Source organism: Kogia breviceps, chromosome 18 (genome assembly GCF_026419965.1).
Source record: "Kogia breviceps isolate mKogBre1 chromosome 18, mKogBre1 haplotype 1, whole genome shotgun sequence".
Taxonomy (NCBI): Eukaryota; Metazoa; Chordata; class Mammalia; order Artiodactyla; family Physeteridae; genus Kogia; species Kogia breviceps.
This window is the reverse complement of record NC_081327.1, coordinates 3,477,763-3,494,541: the sequence shown is the minus strand read 5'-3', so window position 1 is coordinate 3,494,541 and position 16,779 is coordinate 3,477,763. Positions and strand designations below refer to the sequence as shown.

At 54.9% G+C, this 16,779-nt stretch overlaps 2 protein-coding genes across 4 annotated transcripts in view; both read left to right on the top strand.

Annotated features, from left to right (window-relative positions):
• The window catches only part of LOC136793069 (uncharacterized), a 59,938-nt gene extending 52,777 nt beyond the window's left edge, over positions 1–7,161 (top strand). Inside the window, exon 6 of the mRNA XM_067019601.1 lies at positions 5,758–7,161. Within this exon, the coding sequence (XP_066875702.1) occupies positions 5,758–6,199 (442 nt within the window). The 3' untranslated portion in view covers positions 6,200–7,161. The remainder of the gene's footprint in view (positions 1–5,757) is intronic.
• Positions 7,162–8,193: 1,032 nt separating this feature from the next.
• On the top strand, positions 8,194–16,643 carry CDC42EP5 (CDC42 effector protein 5). Of its 3 annotated transcripts, XM_067018975.1 has the most exons (5): positions 8,194–8,711; positions 9,667–9,876; positions 11,675–11,761; positions 12,081–12,223; positions 16,114–16,643. In XM_067018975.1, exon 5 carries the CDS (start codon positions 16,114–16,116, stop codon positions 16,573–16,575), a length of 462 nt encoding a protein of 153 aa, XP_066875076.1. In that variant the 5' UTR covers positions 8,194–8,711; positions 9,667–9,876; positions 11,675–11,761; positions 12,081–12,223; the 3' UTR covers positions 16,576–16,643. The 3 variants fall into 3 exon arrangements, with proteins under 3 accessions (XP_066875076.1, XP_058900249.1, XP_058900247.1); XM_059044266.2 differs by lacking the exons at positions 8,194–8,711; positions 9,667–9,876 and having other exon boundaries at positions 11,414–11,761; XM_059044264.2 differs by lacking the exons at positions 8,194–8,711; positions 9,667–9,876; positions 11,675–11,761 and having other exon boundaries at positions 12,062–12,223.
• Positions 16,644–16,779: the final 136 nt, after the last annotated feature.

Genomic DNA, 16,779 nt, shown 5'->3' with positions numbered 1-16,779 from the left:
GGAAGTGGGGACCTGCATGTTCCTCTGGGTGGACGTAAAGCCTGAGGGACCCTCCCCCTGTGGTCGTGGTCTCATCAACTCCCTCGCCCACTCCACACGTGTCCGTGCATGTGGGTGTGTGCGTGTGTGTCTGTGTGTGTCTGCGAGCATTCGAGGGTTGTGCACGCCTGTGTACATTTTACAGTGTGTGCAGGTGTGGCGCGCATATGTGTGCGTTTGTGCATTCATGGCCATGTGCATTTGGGGGGGTTGGTGCTGTGTGCAGGCGGGGCAGCTCTGCGCCTTCACCCAGACACAAGTGCCCTCAGACATCTCCCTCTCTCACCCCTGAGACACACACTTGGATCAGAAAACACGGATGCCTTTTTTGTCATTTCCGTCACTAAGTTTTGAGTGACTGTGGAGGCAGAGACCGGGACCTAGAACCTGTGTACCCCAGCGCCACACGCAGGGCTGACGCAGTTGGGCCTGTGAGGACATTTATTGATGAACAAGGCGAAGCATGATCCAGAAGACGTGGTCTTAGCTGTCAGTTGCGTAAGTGTAGCCCGGATTCAAGGTCAAAAAATGAACTCTAGGAAGATTTGTACAGTCAGCTGAGAAGACAATTAAAACGGATCTCTGGGAGCAGGGGAGGATTCACAGGACATGTCTGGAATCAGCTGGGCGGCTGTAGGACCATAGGTGGGTCTCTAGAAACGGCCAAGAGACTGCAGCTGGGTCTCTGGAAACAGCCAAGGCACCACAGCTGGGTCTCTGGAAACAAGTGCTACACATTCTCTCCAAGGAGCTAGTTGATTGTGGGAGGGGCCACATGGTGAATGAATCTCCTAGAAGTTGATTGGGGTTCTCAGGACTCCAGCTCTTGCCTGCAGGAGAATTGACTGGCTGACTTCAGGAAGCGACGATTCCACAGGGAAACCCTCCGAGCGTCCACTGCAGGCTTTGGCAGGAGTGCCCTCCCTTCTAGGCTGTTCAGACATAACCGTCAGCGGTCCCTTCTCTCTCCTAGCGTCCAAGTGTGGAGGATGAGTTGCCAGCGCCTCTGTCCCTCTCGCAGTGCTGAGCGGGGCCAGCAGCGGACTCTGCCCACAAGGCGGCGGTGCGGAGCTGCGGCCAAACCCCGAGGTCCGGGGTCTGGCTGCCCTCGGCCGGTTCCTCCCCTGCAGAGCCCTGTGCCTTTGGACGAGAAACTTTAACTTCGTTTCTGCATATTATTAATCAAAGGGGTGGTGGCTCTCAGAAGGTCTGGGAAGTGCCTTCCACGTTGGCCTGTCGTGGCATTACTGCCATCAGGTGCCTGGGGTAAGGTTGCCTCAGTCCCGTGGGTCTTGTTCTCAGAGACCTTATGAATATCAGAGACACCCCAGTGCCCTGCGCGGGCCAGCCCCTTCCTGTAGTCTCACCGCTCCCTGATCCCAACCCAGGAGAGGGCCAGGCCCTGATCCCCGGCACAGAACCCCCGGAAACCCCTCCAGGCTGAGGTCTGCTACTACTCACCAGCTGAGTAGTAGGGCTGAGTGTGGGCGGAGCTGAAGTCTCCACGGGTCCTGTGACCAGGGCAGGAGGGGGACCGGTGCTGTGTGGGGGCTGCCGAGGTTCTGTCCCCCGGCCCCTCCCCACCCTGAGCATCCGACAGCAGGCCACATCTGGCCATCACTCAACCCCAGACGACACCCTGAGATTCCTGAGAAAATGGGGCCGGGGCCAGGAGGCCAGGGGGAGTGTCCCTGCTCCCTTCTGCTGGGGCGTCACGCCCTCTGCACCTCCTACAGCTGTGCCCTGCTTTACTGCCCAGAATCCAAGTGGAATGTCTGCTCTGAGGCCCCAGGACGGCGTGGAGGGGGTCAGAGTGTCCCCGATGGACCCTGACTCCAGGACATCCTGGGGGCTGACCGCACACAGGGACGGGGACGGCCTCATCCCAGAGGCCCCCCAAAGCACCGTCCAGCCCTGGGCCGGGGCCCCCCTGGACCGTGTGACTTGCCCAGTGAGGAGTGGATCACAGCACAGGGGACACATGACCTGAGGCCCCACAGATCCTCACCCAGTGGAAAGGACCGTCAACACCATCCGGAGGGAGAAGAGACAGGTTCCCTTGAGGGGGTCTGTCCTCACCCCACCTCTGGAAGCGCACTCCCCGCCCGCCCAGCAGGGACAGCTCTGTCCCACACTCCCCAGCAGGTGAGGATCCTTGTATCCAGTGTAAGTTCCCTGTGCAGAAATCATCCCTGGGTGTTCTCTGTATTTTCCACCTTCGTCTCAGCGTATTTCCATTTCCCTGTTACCGAGGCTCCGGAAACCCCATCTGTCTCAACTAGGCTGGGGGCCGGGGGAAGAGCGGGTTTGTAGCCCTGGAACGGGAGGTCGGCCTCACATTCAGCAAAATCCCCCATGGAGGGGGGGGGCTGGCAGAGGTCACTCCCTCTTTCGTTGTTGTTAGTATCTTTATCTGGAGGCTAAGTGTGGTTTAAGGAGATGCACGTAGATGTCAAGTTGACAAGGGGAGGATTTATGATGTTTAATTTTGTGTGTCACCTTGGCTGGGCCATGATCAGCTATGTGGTCAGACATTCTGGATGTTTCTGCAAGGGTGTTTTTGGATGATATTAACATTTAAATCACTGGATTTAAAAGAATTTTTAAAAATTAATTTAATTTATTTATTTTTGACTGCGCTGGGTCTTCGTTGCTGCGCGCCGGCTTTCTCTAGTTGCGGCGAGCGGGGGCTACTCTTCGTTGCGGTGCGCGGGCTTCTCGTTGCGGTGGCTTCTCTTGTTGCGGACCACGGGCTCTAGTTGCGCGGGCTTCAGTCGTTGTGGCTCACGGGCGCTAGAGGGCAGGCTCACTAGTTGTGGCGCACGGGCTTCGTGGCTCCGCGGCACGTGGGATCTTCCTGGACCAGGCTTTGAACCCGTGTCCCCTGCATTGGCAGGCAGCTTCTTAACCACTGCGGCACCAGGGGAGCCCCGAAATCACTGGATTTTGAGTAAAGCAAATTGTCCTCCATACTGTGGGTGGGCCTCATGCAATCAGCTGATGGCCTGAATGGAATAGAAGAATGACCTCTCCTGAGCGAGAAAGGATTCTGCCAGCAGGCTGCCTTTGGACTTGAACCTCAGCATCAGCTCTCCTAGGTCTCCAGCCTGCACCCTACCCTTCAGATTTTGGACTTGCCAGCCTCCATAATCGTGTGCGGATATTCCATAACATCTGCGTGTGTGGTGGGGGGGTGGGGGGTGGAGTATGATGTATATGTATTCCCATGCATCCTATTGGTTTTGTTTCTATGACAAACCCTGGCTAATGGGCACAGGGTTTCCTCTTGGGGTGATGAAAATGTCTTGGAGCCAGTTAACAGTGATGGCTGCAGAAGATTGAGAATGCACCAAATGCCACTGAATTGTACACTTTCAAATGGTTACCGGTCACTTTTATGGTACGTGGACCCTACGGCACTCATACTGTACACCCACAGCGCATCCGTAAAGGACAGCCTTATGCCCAAGCCAAGTCTAGGGTGCGTCCATTTTGCTGTCTCTCCACTTCCCCCCGTGCAGAGTAGAAAAGAAGCTGTCTTCTCCGAGGACAGCATTCTGTGGCCGGTCTGATCCTCATCTGCATATTGGGTTTCCCTGCCTCCTGAACAACTCTGGCTCCTCCTCTGCGTGGCCCCAACGCCCCCGGACCTGTATCTGCACACCCTCCCTGTTTCACCATCAGGACCCAACCCCGGGAAGGTAGGTTCTGCGGCTGCTGTCCGCAGTGCTGATGGGCATTTGACTGTCGAGTCTAGTTTCAGCACCATGGTCAGAGTCCATGAAGACATATTCGGTGAGAGCATGAGGGTACATTGGAAAAATACGGGGGGTGGCTGTAGTTGTCAATGGTTCAAACTCCCTTCACAATCCATGCATCCTGAATAGGGATAAAGCCCAGAAGCCCGGGATGTCGGCCCCACACTCGGCGTCACAGCCACTGGAGCAGACCAGCGCGTCATATAACGTTCGTTTTCCCCCACCCGCCTCAGAGCTGTCCTTTGCCAGACCAGCTTCAGGATACCCGATGCTGGGTATGACCCAAGGATAACGGACTGGGCTCTCACCAAACCGGCTTCAAAGCCTAGATCTACCTCTTGCCAGCTCTGTGTCCCTGGGGACGTCATTCGGCCTCTCGAGGGTCACTTTGCTTTTCTGGAAAATGGCAATGATAATGGTGTCTGCTTCAAAGGAAGCAGGTGATCAGAGATTCTTCTGTTCTGTTTCTCATAGGAAGCAAGCGGTTTGGCTAAGAGCGCAGGATCTTGAGCCAGGCACCCTGAGATTTGATCATAGCTCTGCCTTTTATTAACTTTCTGACGTAGGGAAAGTCACCCGATTGCCTCTACTCTGTCATCTACCAGATGAGGATAATGCCAGGAGCTGCTCTGTGGGGTTTTGGTGAGAAACTGAATAGTTCATACACGAGCTGTGCGGAGTAGGGCGCCCAGCACTCACTGAGCCCTCTTCCAAGGATGTGAGCTCTCACGACTCTTCCCAGCGCCATCCTGCGCCCAGACTCAGCCTGGCAGGCCGCTTGGGCTTGGTCACGATAGCTGCTTTTATGAATTATTGTGAGGATTTCTGTGAGGGTCCCTGGACCTCTGGCACGGATGAAGAAAGTAAAGCTACAAGTTGAAAAGTGGCTTGCCGGGGTCACACAGGCAAGAGCTCCAAGCCCACCAGGCTGTCTGACACCGGGGCACGGGCTTTGGCCACATTCCCACCTGCCCGCGTTGACCTTAGGAATCCCCGACCCCCCCACAGGTGGAGGGCCGAGGCTCGTGGTACTTTGGCCAGGAGTTTGCAGCACTCAGCCTCTTGTCCCTTCCCCATTTCCTCAACTTTTCCAGTTGTGCCAGGCTACGCCTTTCCTTCACAGACCCTGCAAAGGATCCCAGGACCTTTCCCTGCTGGGGTTGTAACCAGGTGGGGAGGGAACTGCAGATGGTCATTTGGACACATTGTTGGTGGCCCAGACCGTGGGGAGGGGGAGCTCCTGGCGTCTAGTTGGCGGGGCCTCGGGGCGCTGCTGAACATCCGCCAGTGCGCAGGATGGCCCCCAACCCTCCCACCACAAAGAATGAGCCAGCCCCGAACGCCAACAGCTCCGCGGTGCAGAAACGCCCGTCTCTGTGTTTGTAAGAGCCCGGCCCGGTTGGAAGGTGTATGCCGCGAACTCATTTCACGGGGCTTGGATGGGACGAGGTCATCGAAACCTTATTAGTTACGGTTATTTTCCTTTCTCTCTTTACAGGGGGGGGCGGGGGCGGGGCGGAATTCCCTGGAGGTCCAGTGGTTAGGTTAGGACTCTGCGCGCTCTCACTGCTGAGGGCCCAGATTCAATCCCTGGTCGGAGACGAAGATCCCCCAAGCCGTGAGGTGTGGCCAAAAAAAAAAAAAAAACAAGAAAAAAATCTTTCCTTTCTCTCTTTACAAGGAGGATGTGTTCAGGTATCATTTATGTAACTAAAAATTACTTTACAAAAGAAGAAACAACAATAGCAGCGAATGTATCCAAACCGAGGAAAGAAAGAAAACTCCTTCCAAGCGGTGTGTGTGTTGGGGGGTGTGGGGGGGGCATGCATATTGGGAGCTGGCTCAGCTTGAAGGAGGAGGGGAGCTCCGGAGACAGAGCTCACACCGGACCTGCTGCAGGGCTCCCCCTGTTGGCACAGATCCTGTCTCCAGCTCTTCTTTTTTTTTTTTTTACTTGCAGGATCTCAGTTAGTTCCCTGACCAAGGATGGAACCCTCCCCCCTGGAATGGAAGCGTGGAGTCTTAGCCACCGAACCGCCAGGGAAGTCATGTGTCTCCGTCTCTGTCTCTCTGTCTCCCTCCCTCCCTCCCTCGCGCTCTCTCTCACCCCGTCTGTCCCTACCCTCCCTGGCTTCCTCCCCTCTCCCTCCCCTCTCTCGCGGCATCTGGATGAGGCTCTTTCAAAGTCCTTTGGGTTGTTGGAAATACTTCCTGATGGGAAAACCCGAACGCTTGGCCTCTCCCCGCCCAGCATGCTCTCTGCTCACCCCTGGGCAGCTGGGGAAATTCCCACAATTCCGCGCATAGGTCACCCTGCTGATGGTCTCTGCGCCCCGCCCCGTGGCCTTTGGGAGAGGCCCTGCCATGCTGACTCAGTTTCCTCATCTGCTCAATGGACATAATAACAGCACCTGCCTCGTAGGTTGCTATGGGGACTACATGAGATAATCAAAAGGAGTGTTTTGAACAGAGCCTGCACACAGCATAGACTTGTCCTGCAGTTCGTCTGGGGCTCAGATCTGAGCCAGCTTCCCCTCCCTTCCCAGCACAGCTGAACGCCTCACCTCCTCCACCCCTGCCTCTGCCTCACCCAGATCCAGGCCAGTGGAGCAGAGCCCCAGAAGCACCGCCCCACCTGGACGCTGACCCAGGCTGCCGTCACCCCTCTATCCTTCCTCCTGCTTCTTCAAGAGGCAGCCCCCAATGCCCTGGGCTAAACCCTCCTCAGGTGCTCTAGACGTAGGCCACTCAGTACCTGGACCACTGGCTCCCCGTGGCTGTTTCCATGTAGAATCAATGAAAATTAAATACAATGAAAATTTCACTTTCTCAGCCCCACTAGCTACATCTCAGGTGCCCAACAGCCACATGTAACTACTGTACTGGACAGTCCCATCATTCCAGAAAGTTCTGTTGGACAGATCCTTTTCTTCCCTGCTCCTGGGGGGCCCTGTCCTTTATCGAACCTACCTCTCCTGTATCTTCCGTCTCTCCTTCCGAGTCAGGGTCGGCCTGCCTGACTTCAAATCCTGCCTGTGCAACTTTAGAGCTGCATTAGCTAAGTTACCTAAAAATTAAGAGATAAACAAACCAAAAAACCCCTCTCTGTGCCTCAGTTTCTCCATCTGTAAAATGGGAATGATAACACCAACCTCCTCTCGCCCATAGAGTTATTGCAAAGATTAAGGTTACACGTGGAAACAGCTTAGAACAGCTCCTAAAAAATTCTAAGCCCTTGATAAATGTTAGCTGCTATTATTGTTGTTATATACTTTCTTCAAAATGCTGGAATACGCTCAAGCCCCCTTTTAAAATCTGTATGTAGTAGCAATGAATGAGTCCCAAAAGACACTGCTGGGCTTCCCTGGTGGCGCAGTGGTTGAGAGTCCGCCTGCCGATGCAGGAGACACGGATTCGTGCCCTGGTCCGGGAAGATCCCACGTGCCGCGGAGCAACTAAGCCCGTGAGCCATGGCCGCGGAGCCTGCGCGTCCGGAGCCTGTGCTCCGCAACGGGAGAGGCCACAACAGTGAGAGGCCCGCGTACCGCAAAAAAAAAAAAAAAAAAAAAGACACTGCTAAGTGGGGAAAAAGTGGTAGCCCAAAACCATCCAGTAAAAGTTCCTTTGTGTGTTTACAATGTGTTTTCTTAGAGCACCATGTTGGCCAGCTGTTCTCAGCCAGGGGCAATATCCCCCCTCCGGTGGTCGTGTAAATCGTGGGGAGGGGGGAGCTGCTGGCCTCTAGTGGGTGGAGCCTCGGGGCGCTGCTGGCCATCCCGCAGTGCGCAGGCTGCTCCCACCACAAAGAGCGATCCAGCCCCAAACGCCAGGAGCTCGCACTGGTCTCTGTGTTTGTAAGAGCCCAGCCCGGTTGGAAGGTGTCTACTGCACACTCATCTCACAGGGCTTGGATGGGAGGAGGTTCGCAAAAGTAAGTCAGAAAGAGAATCAATACCTGCCGTATGCTAAAACATATTTATATGGAATCTAAAAAAAAAAAAAAAACGTTCCTGAAGAACCTAGGGGCAGGACACGAATAAAGACACAGACCTACTAGAGAATGGACTTGAGGACACGGGGAGGGGGAAGGGGAAGCTGGGACGAAGTGAGAGAGTGGTGTGGACATAAATACACTATCAAATGTAAAATCGATAGCTAGTGGGAAGCAGCCGCACAGCACAGGGAGATCAGCTCGGTGCTCTGTGACCGCCTAGAGGGGTGGGATAGGGAGGGTGGGAGGGAGACGCAAGAGGGAGGAGATATGGGGATATATGTATATGTACAGCTGATTCACTTCGTTATACAGCAGAAACTAACACACCCCTGTAACCAGTTATACTCCAATAAAGATGTTAAAAAAACGACTGTAAAAAAAACCTTATTAGTTAGGGTTATTTTCCTCTCTCTCTTTATAAGGAGGATATCCTTTATGTAACTAAAAATTACTTTTTCAGAAAAGAAAGAAAATAGCAGCAAATGTATCCAAACCAAGCAAAGAAACAAAACTCCTTCTCTGACCCCCTACCTCTCCCTCCAGATATCCATCCTGTCGTGTTCTCCTGATCGCGGGCTCCCAAGTCCCCTGCACTTTTTCATCTCCTCGCTCGCTCCCTCGCCTGCCCAGCCCCCATGGGCAGTTCTCACTCTGGCCCCCGGGCACCTCTGGCTTGCTATTAAATCCAGTGAATCTTTTTTTTTTTTTTTTTTTTAAACCAGACTGAGACTGCAGAGAGGGGGCCTGTGCGTCCTTCCAGGGCTCCTGCAAGCCGTCTCTCTCCGCCTCCTTCTCCTTCTCTGGCCGCTGCTCAGCCCTGGTCCAGGCTCCTTCCCCCCTTTTCTCATCTCTCAGCGCTTCATCCCAGAACCCCCGCTCTTCCCGCACTCCGGTCCAGAACCAGCTACCTAATTTGTGGGGTGCATTGCAAATGAACAGGCGGGGTCCCTTGTTCCAAATGATCAATAATGTGAAGACAGAGCAAACGGTTACACCACGTGCAGAGGGCCCTTCTAGCACGGCGACCCCAGTGACGGCCCAGGTCGCTTGCCCGTGAAGCTGATTCCTCCCTCCTGGGCCTCGTCTCTAGCGTCTCTTGCGTGCCTGTCCCTCCTCCCGGGCTCTCCAGTTTGGCGGCCACGCCCCCATCCTCCAGGATCTGCCCTCTGAGGGTCCTTGGAGTAGATAGAACGCACCTCTAAAGATACCCAGGCGTGGATCCCTGCAACCTATGACTATGTTGTATCGTGTAGCGAAGGGACTTTGCACACAGGATTACAGTTTGGAACCTTAAGGTGGGGAGAGTCTCCTGGCGTGATGGTTCATCTTACTTGCCCGCTTGGCCAGGCTGTAGTACCCGGTTGTCCAACCGGACACCGACCCGGGTGTGGCTGGCGAGGCGTTACGTAGGTGTGACTAACATCTATAACGAGAAGGCTCTGGGCAGAGGAGACAGCCCTGGAGAACGTGGGTGGGCCTCACCCCATCAACTGAAAGCCCTTCACTGCAAAACGGGGAGGAAATTCTGCCTTAAAGACCACAGCATCAGGTGGTTAAGACTCTGTTTTTCCAATGCAGGGGGCACGGGTTCGATCCCTGGTCGGGGAGCTAAGATCCTGCATGCTACACGGGGGGGACTCAAAACAGCCACCACACCAGACCAGAAACAGAGACGGAGGCATCAGCTCCCAGCCTGACTGAGAGTTTCCAGTCTGCCCTATGGAATTCAGGCTTGCCAGTCCTTAGCACTGCAAACTCCAGCTCCTTGACATAAATTACGTATACTTCTGTATTGACTTGTACTGATTACCAAGTAATATATTAATACATATCCGTTACCGATGGTGATACATGTATAATGCCTGTATTTTCCAGGTGGGCCCAGCCGAATCGCATGAGCCCTAAAAGCAGAGGACCTTTTCTGGCTGGAGGAAAGGGGGAGATGGGGCAGGCCTGCAAATCAGGGAGACCTGGAGCATAAGAGGGGCTCAGCTTACCGTTACCGGAGGACAGACGCAGGGAAAACACCAGAAGGATGTAGGCAGCCTCTTGGAGCAGCCCGGCCCCCAGCTGACAGCTTAACAGGTACAAGAGTTTTTTGTTTTGTTTTTGTTTTCGATGAAAGCGTTTGGGGACTAGATAGAGGTGATCGTTGCACAACCTTGTGAATGTACTAAATGCCGCTTTATTTATTTTGAATTAATTAATTCATTTTTGGCTGCATTGGGTCTTTGTTGCTGCGCACAGGCTGTCTCTAGTTGCGGCGAGCAGGGGCCACTCTTCGTTGAGGTCGCGGGCTTCTCGTTGCGGTGGCTTCTCTTGTTGCGGAGCACGGGCTCTAGGCACGTGGGCTCAGCAGTTGTGGCGCACGGGCTTAGACGCTCCGCGGCATGTGGGAATCTTCCCGGACCGGGGCACGAACCCGTGTCCCCTGCATCTGCAGGCGGATTCTTAACCACTGCGCCACCAGGGAAGCCCCCTAAACACCACTTTAAAATGAGTCATTTTATGTTATGTGAAGCTAACGTCAGTAGAAAATAATTAAAACTTTTATTTGTTTATATATCTTGTGGCCACGCCACGTGGCATGCGGGATCTTAGTTCCCAGACCAGGGATCGAACCCGTGCCCCCTGCAGTGGAAGCGCAGAGTCGTAACCGCTGGGCCGCTGGGGAAGTCCCCGGATCGTCGTCCACTTTTTGTGTCTGTTATTTAAACATGTGTCTTGGTTACCGGGGTGCAGGTGGCCACTCCGCCACCCCCACCTTCAGTTTTGCCTTGGCTGTGAGCCCCAGCCTTCTCGCATTCCTTCCGCCCCCTGGATCCTGGAGGGGACCCCCCGCCACCTGGATCTGACCCTGTTCTTCCTGCTCAGCACCCTGCCCAGCACAAAGGAGCAGGCGTAGGCTCCCCGTGGGCAAACCAAACTCCAGCCGGTGCTTCAGTGCCCTTTCCTCCGCCATCCTCCCTCCTGTCCCCAGCCCTGATTCAGGTCAAGCCACACCTCCTTGTTATCTATGAAGATTTTTTATTAAAAAAATTTTTTTTTTTGCGGTATGTGGGCCTCTCACCGTTGTGGCCTCTCCCGTCGCGGAGCACAGGCTCCGGACGCGCAGGCTCAGCGGCCACGGCTCACGGGCCCAGCCGCCCCGCGGCACGTGGGATCCTCCCGGACCGGGGCACGAACCCGCGTCCCCTGCATCGGCAGGCGGACCCTCAACTGCTGCGCCTCCAGGGAAGCCCCTTGTTATCTATGAAACGAACTCTCTCCCTCTCCAGCCCCAGCATCCTCCTCCCTGGGGCCTCTGCCTCCCCCAGGTCAGGCCGTCTGGCACACTGGCCGCTGAGGGAGCTTCTCACACCCACATCTGACTCTTCTTGTCGCCGCTGGGCACTGGCACTCGGCGATGTAACGACCTTTCTGTGGACGAGCAGCTCCAGGCAGGGATATTCACCCAGGGAGCAGGGTGAGAGGTGCCCCTCCGAGGTCACATCCACTCTTCTGCTGGTCTCACTGCCTGACCTTCTCTCTCTCTCTCTCTCTCTTTCAAGCTCGCACATACTCCCTCAAGAGCTGCAATCTGGAAGAAATTATTCTTCTGCACAGCCAGACTTCCCCAGTTTCAGGAAATTCCAGGCTGGCAGGGGGAGGGGCCGAGCTGGGGGCCGCCCTGTCCATCCATCCATCCATCCCCCGCCCCGTCTGCTGTGTCTCGGGCGGACGCACACCCAGTGCCAGCCTCCTCCCCCGACCCACACTCAGCCCGGAGGGGCCTCAGCTTTTCCACCGCTACTTCCTAGTCCTTTAAATCCTAGAGGCAAACTTTTAGGGGATAAGGAAGGCTGGGAGGGACCTACGCCTTAACCCTCTCTGCCCCGAACAGACTGAGGTGGACTGGGCGTGACTCTGCGCCCCTTTGGGCTCCTACCATGGCCCCCGAGAGGGGCTGACACTTCGGATCCCGGTGCAGGTAAAGAAGGGACTCCATGCCAGGGTTGGGGTTCAGACTCCTGGGTCTGAGGGGGGAGGGGCCGGGGGCCGGGACTCCTGGGTCTGAGGGGGGAGGGGCTGGGGGCCCGGACCTCTGGGTCTGAGCCGGGAGGGGGCTGGAGCCCTGGGCCCCTGAGTCTGAGGTGGGAGGGGCCGGGGATCTGGATCCTGAGGCTAAGGATCAAGAGAGCTCGGAGCCAGGACTCCTGGAGCCTCAGAGAGAAGGAGGTGGAACTCTGGGCCCGGCCGCCTGGGTCCTGGATGCCCCTCCAGGTTCCGCATGACACTTCCTTTGCCAGGTGAGATCCCACCCGGAGGAAGAAGGAAGAAGGCGCGGGCCTTGGACTGGGAGGCGGAGGCGCGCTCCGAACCAAGAAGAGGGGGTTCCCAGCTTGAGCCGGAGCCTGAGACTTTGCCTGCCCGGTCCAGCGAGGACCACGAGGTAAGGGGCCCTGGTGGCTCAGGGTCCGCGGTCAGGTCTGGAGGGGAGCCGGACAGCCGGCCACAGGGACGGCGGGCGGCCGCGGCCGCTGAAATCCTGGGCCACAGCCACGTGGCCTCGGGAAGCGCGCACTGGAGCCCCGAGGGGGTCGGGGGCTCCCAGTCGCGGGCCTGCCCCATCTGGGTCCCACCCTCCTAGTTGCCTCTCCCAAAGGGCTGAGAACCAGTCGGGCTGGATCTGCAGCGGGTTGTTATTTCCTCTTGGCGGGGCTGCGGCCCGGAGAGGACAGAGGTGAGCCAGCTGTGCCCCCCACCCCTGCAGCTGGAGCCCCGGCCCGGAAAGAGAGGGGACGGGTGGAGGCGGGAGGAAGGCGGCTTAGCCGAGTGCGCGCGGTCACCGCGTCCCAGGGCCGCATCCTGGCTCCCGCTCTCTGCCTGCTTTCAGATTGTCCCAACAACAGCCCCTCTGTACGGAGCTTGGGCCTGTGACGGCCTTTTTCCGAGTATGACCTCATTGCATCAAGCACACAACAAGCTAGATAGAGCCTTCTGTTCAAGGGGACACCGAGGTTCGGAGAAGTGGAGTGCCTGGCCCCCGAGGTCTCAGAAGCTAGCGAGGAGAAGTGGTAGCTTCCAAAAACCATTTTGAACTCATCGTTCTTATCTAGAATGGGAAAAAGCAAAAAGCAAAGCAAAGCAAACAAACAAACAAACACAGTCAAGGGTGTAGGAAATCCCTGGCCTTGATATCAAAACATTATTTTTCCCATGGGTCTGCACACCCTGTCCTTTGGGAGCTGTGAGCAATATCGTATCATCCTTTGACTCTGGAGTTCGTCTGCCTGGGTTCCAAATTCAGCCCCCAGCATTTGCTACTGTGTGATCCAGGGCAAGTTACTTCACCTCTCTGTGCCTCAGGTGCCACCCACATCTGTAAAAGGGACAAAATAACAATGGTCTCCCCTCACTGGGTTGTTCCAAGGATTAAATGAGTTCATTCGTGTGAAGCACTTAGACCCCTGCCTGGCCCAGAATAAGTGCTCGGGAAATAAAACGTCAGCATCATGGGTATACTCTATGACAACCCCTTGCAAACAGGCATTCTGATTTCCCATTTTTCAGAGGAGTAAACGAAGGCTCAAGGCTGAGGAAGTTAGTTCCGGGTGCCACAGAAAGGCAATGGCAAACCAGTTGTGTCTGGTGTCAGAAACCAAGATCTTACTATGCTGCTAAGGGCTGGAAAATGTCAGTGATGTCACCTTGTAGCGTGATAGGAGGATGGGATGAGGGGCGAGGTAGGGGGTGGGCAGGGAGAAGAGGCAGTAGCTGAGCGCCGTCCGGGGAGGAGCCGGACCAAGGGGCAGCAGGCAGCGGAAGCAGTCACTCTGGGCTCTGGAGTCCCACAGAGCTTTGTGACCTTGGGCAAGTCAGGTACCATCTCTGAGCATCTATTTCCTTCTCCGGGACAGGGGAGGATGATCCAAAGTAGGACTCCACTGAGCATTCCTGGAGCATTTGCTGCGCTAAGACTTTCCATGGGCAACGTCTCCCCAGTTCTTGCAAAGAGATTGAATTATTATATGAGCACCATTCCATGTTTGAGATGAGGAAGTGAGGCCAGAGAGGTTAAGTAATCTGCCCAAAGTTACACAGCAGTGGGCACAGTCAGATCCAAGTCTGGGCAGTTGGCTTTCTGAGTTCTGCTATTTTGAACTATGAATCACTGCCCGGGGATAAGGGGTGCTGCTAGCTCTGAGACAGGATTTTTTTTTTTTTTTTTGAACTGTGGATTGAGATTCATTAATGAGCAGAGGTCAGCATTAAAAAAGAATAATAGGGAGTTCTCTGGCAGTCCAGTGGTTAAGACTCCATGCTTCCACTGCAGGGGGGCGGGGTGGGGGTGTGGGTTCGATCCCTGGCGGGGGAACTAAGATCCTGCATGGTGCAGGGTAAATGCATCATGCAGGCATTTATTTAGTTATTTAGTTAGTTAGTTATTAAATCAATAATAAAATAGAATTGAAACTGAGTGCCTAGCATGTGATAAGAGTAGGTCTCAATTCACAAAATGTTTGTTTCCCTTGTGTAGGGGGTGTGGGTGTGAGTGGGGAAGGAATGGTGACTGTGTGGCAGATTGCAATAAAATGTATTTATTCATCTAGGTTGAGGTCAGGGAAGTTTGAGAAACACAACAGAGGTCGTAAATCAAGACTGGTTTTTCCAGAGAAGTAACTGTAAATGTGTGTGTGCGCGTGTACGTGTGTTTGGGTAGTGGAGAAGGCAGCTCTCAGAACATATCCATCTATAAAATTATTTCAAATCCTTTTGGCTTTAATTTTTCTCCACGTTGTCACTGAGCTTTCCCAGGGCGCTGGTCACTAAAACGACAAGGCTGGCTGCTTTGCCTGCTTCATAGGATTTGATCTAAATTTTGTGCCACCGTTTTGTTTGGGAACACATGCCCTCTCCAACACTATCACTATCAGTTGGCTGGAGCTGTTAAAAATATAGTTTTCTTTGCGTATTTCTATGTGTGCTGCAAGGAAGGTAGTGTTATTTTATCCATTTTCCATATAGAAAACAAACAGAGAGCGATCACATAATTTATCCCAATTCGTACAGTTGGCAAAGGGTGGGGCTTCAATTCAAATGGAAAGGTGTTTTTTTTTTAAATTGTTATTATTATAATAACAGTGACTGTTAAAACAAAAGTACATGGTCATCAAAGTCCCTCCCAGAAGTTCCATAGAAACAGCCAAGTTCCAGGATATGGGCAAAGGTTGGCAGGCATATCTATTTACCATCGAGTCTGATGCAGTCGTGTGGCTACAGGGCACCTAGTTTACAGTTCATGAGCTGCCAGTTGGGCATTTATGCCGTTCTTGCCATGTTTTAACATAGGAAAATCTGCATGATTATTATTGTGACTCTTGTTTTCCAAGAAGTAAGACTTACATGTTTCTTTCAAAACCAGATAATTCAAATTATAAAATGCTGTGCAAGTATACAGATTTCCCAGGCCCACCCTAAACCTCCCAAATTACAATCCTCAGGCCAGCCTACATGATGACTTTTGTGTGTTCTAGGCAAAGCTTTCATGGAGATAATTTTATATATATATATATATATATATAATAATTATATTTTGCGACTGCGTTGGCATAAAGACAAACATAATCCAGACGTTTTAAAATAAAACACAGCAGCCCCCGTCTGGGAAGGGCCTTCTGTACACCATGTATTGAGGGGGTTTTGTGGGCTCTGCAGCGCTCTGTGCAGAGCTCTGTGCAGAGCTCTGTGCGCTCCCGGGGGTTTTGTGGGCTCTGCAGGCCCCAAAGGTGGGGCTGGAGAGGAAGACCTGGGCCTGTGTCCCTGCCCTGCGGGAGCTGGGGACCAGTGGCCTCAATGAAGGACAGGAGGTTCAAAAAAATAATAATGAAACGTCTAAGCATGTGTGCGGGCCTCTAGACGTGTGGCGGCCCCGGGCGCTGTGTCTGCTGCACCCAAAGGACAGAGTCCGCCCTGTCTTCGGGGTGGATGGCCCTGTGTTTAAGCTGGAGTTTCTGTCAAGTTTGGGAAGCAGTCCAAAAGGCTTGGCGAAGCATGTTGCTCGTTCTCTGACCTATAACAAGCTCAAACGTTAGTTCTTAGTGGAATTAACATATGGGCAGACCTACATTTGAGTCTGAGATTTGAATCAAGCAGCTGTGACGTCGGACCTCTGGGAGCCTCAGTTTCCCCACTTGTAAAATGGGAGTGATCCCGCCACCATCGTCCTGTACTTACGGAGAGCGTCCTCTGAACGGCGTGCTAGGCCCAGGGCTGGGAACACTGAAGGCCTCGGTAGCGTCCTCCCGGGGGAGGCCGTGCTAACCCGTCCCTATCCCTCAGATGCCGGTCCTGAAGCAGCTGGGCCCCGCGCAGCCCAAGAAGCGGCCGGAGCGCGGCGCTCTGTCCATCTCCGCGCCGCTCGGCGACTTCCGGCACACTCTGCACGTGGGGCGCGGCGGCGACGCCTTCGGAGACACTTCGTTCCTGAGCCGCCACGGCGGCGGGCCGCCCCCCGAGCCCCGGCCGCCGCCCGCTCGGACCCCGCGCTCCGCGCCGCCGCCCGCCGTGCCGCAGCCCCCGCCGCCCGCCCTCCGCGCGCCCGCGCCCGCTGACCCGCTGCTGTCCTTCCACCTGGATTTGGGCCCCTCCATGCTGGACGCAGTGCTGGGCGTCATGGACGCGGAACGCCCCGGCGCCGCCGCCGCCAAGCCCGACGTGGACCCCGGCCCCGGGGCGCAGCACCCTAGGGCCTGCTGCCTCCCCAACGCGGACCTCGAGCTGGACGACGTCATCGGCCTGTAGGCACCCCCGTTCCCTGCGCCCTTACCGTCCAGGGCCCCACTTCTTTATACATAAACTGACAAGGTCTGTGCCCCGGGTTTTGTCTGTTCACTTTGCATGTGGGAAGGGGGTACGGGGAGGGGTGATGGGGTCCTGGCGCCTTTAAGAGCTAGGTGTGTCACGTGAGGTTCCGGTCCCAGCCGGGTGGGTGGAGGTCTCAGGATT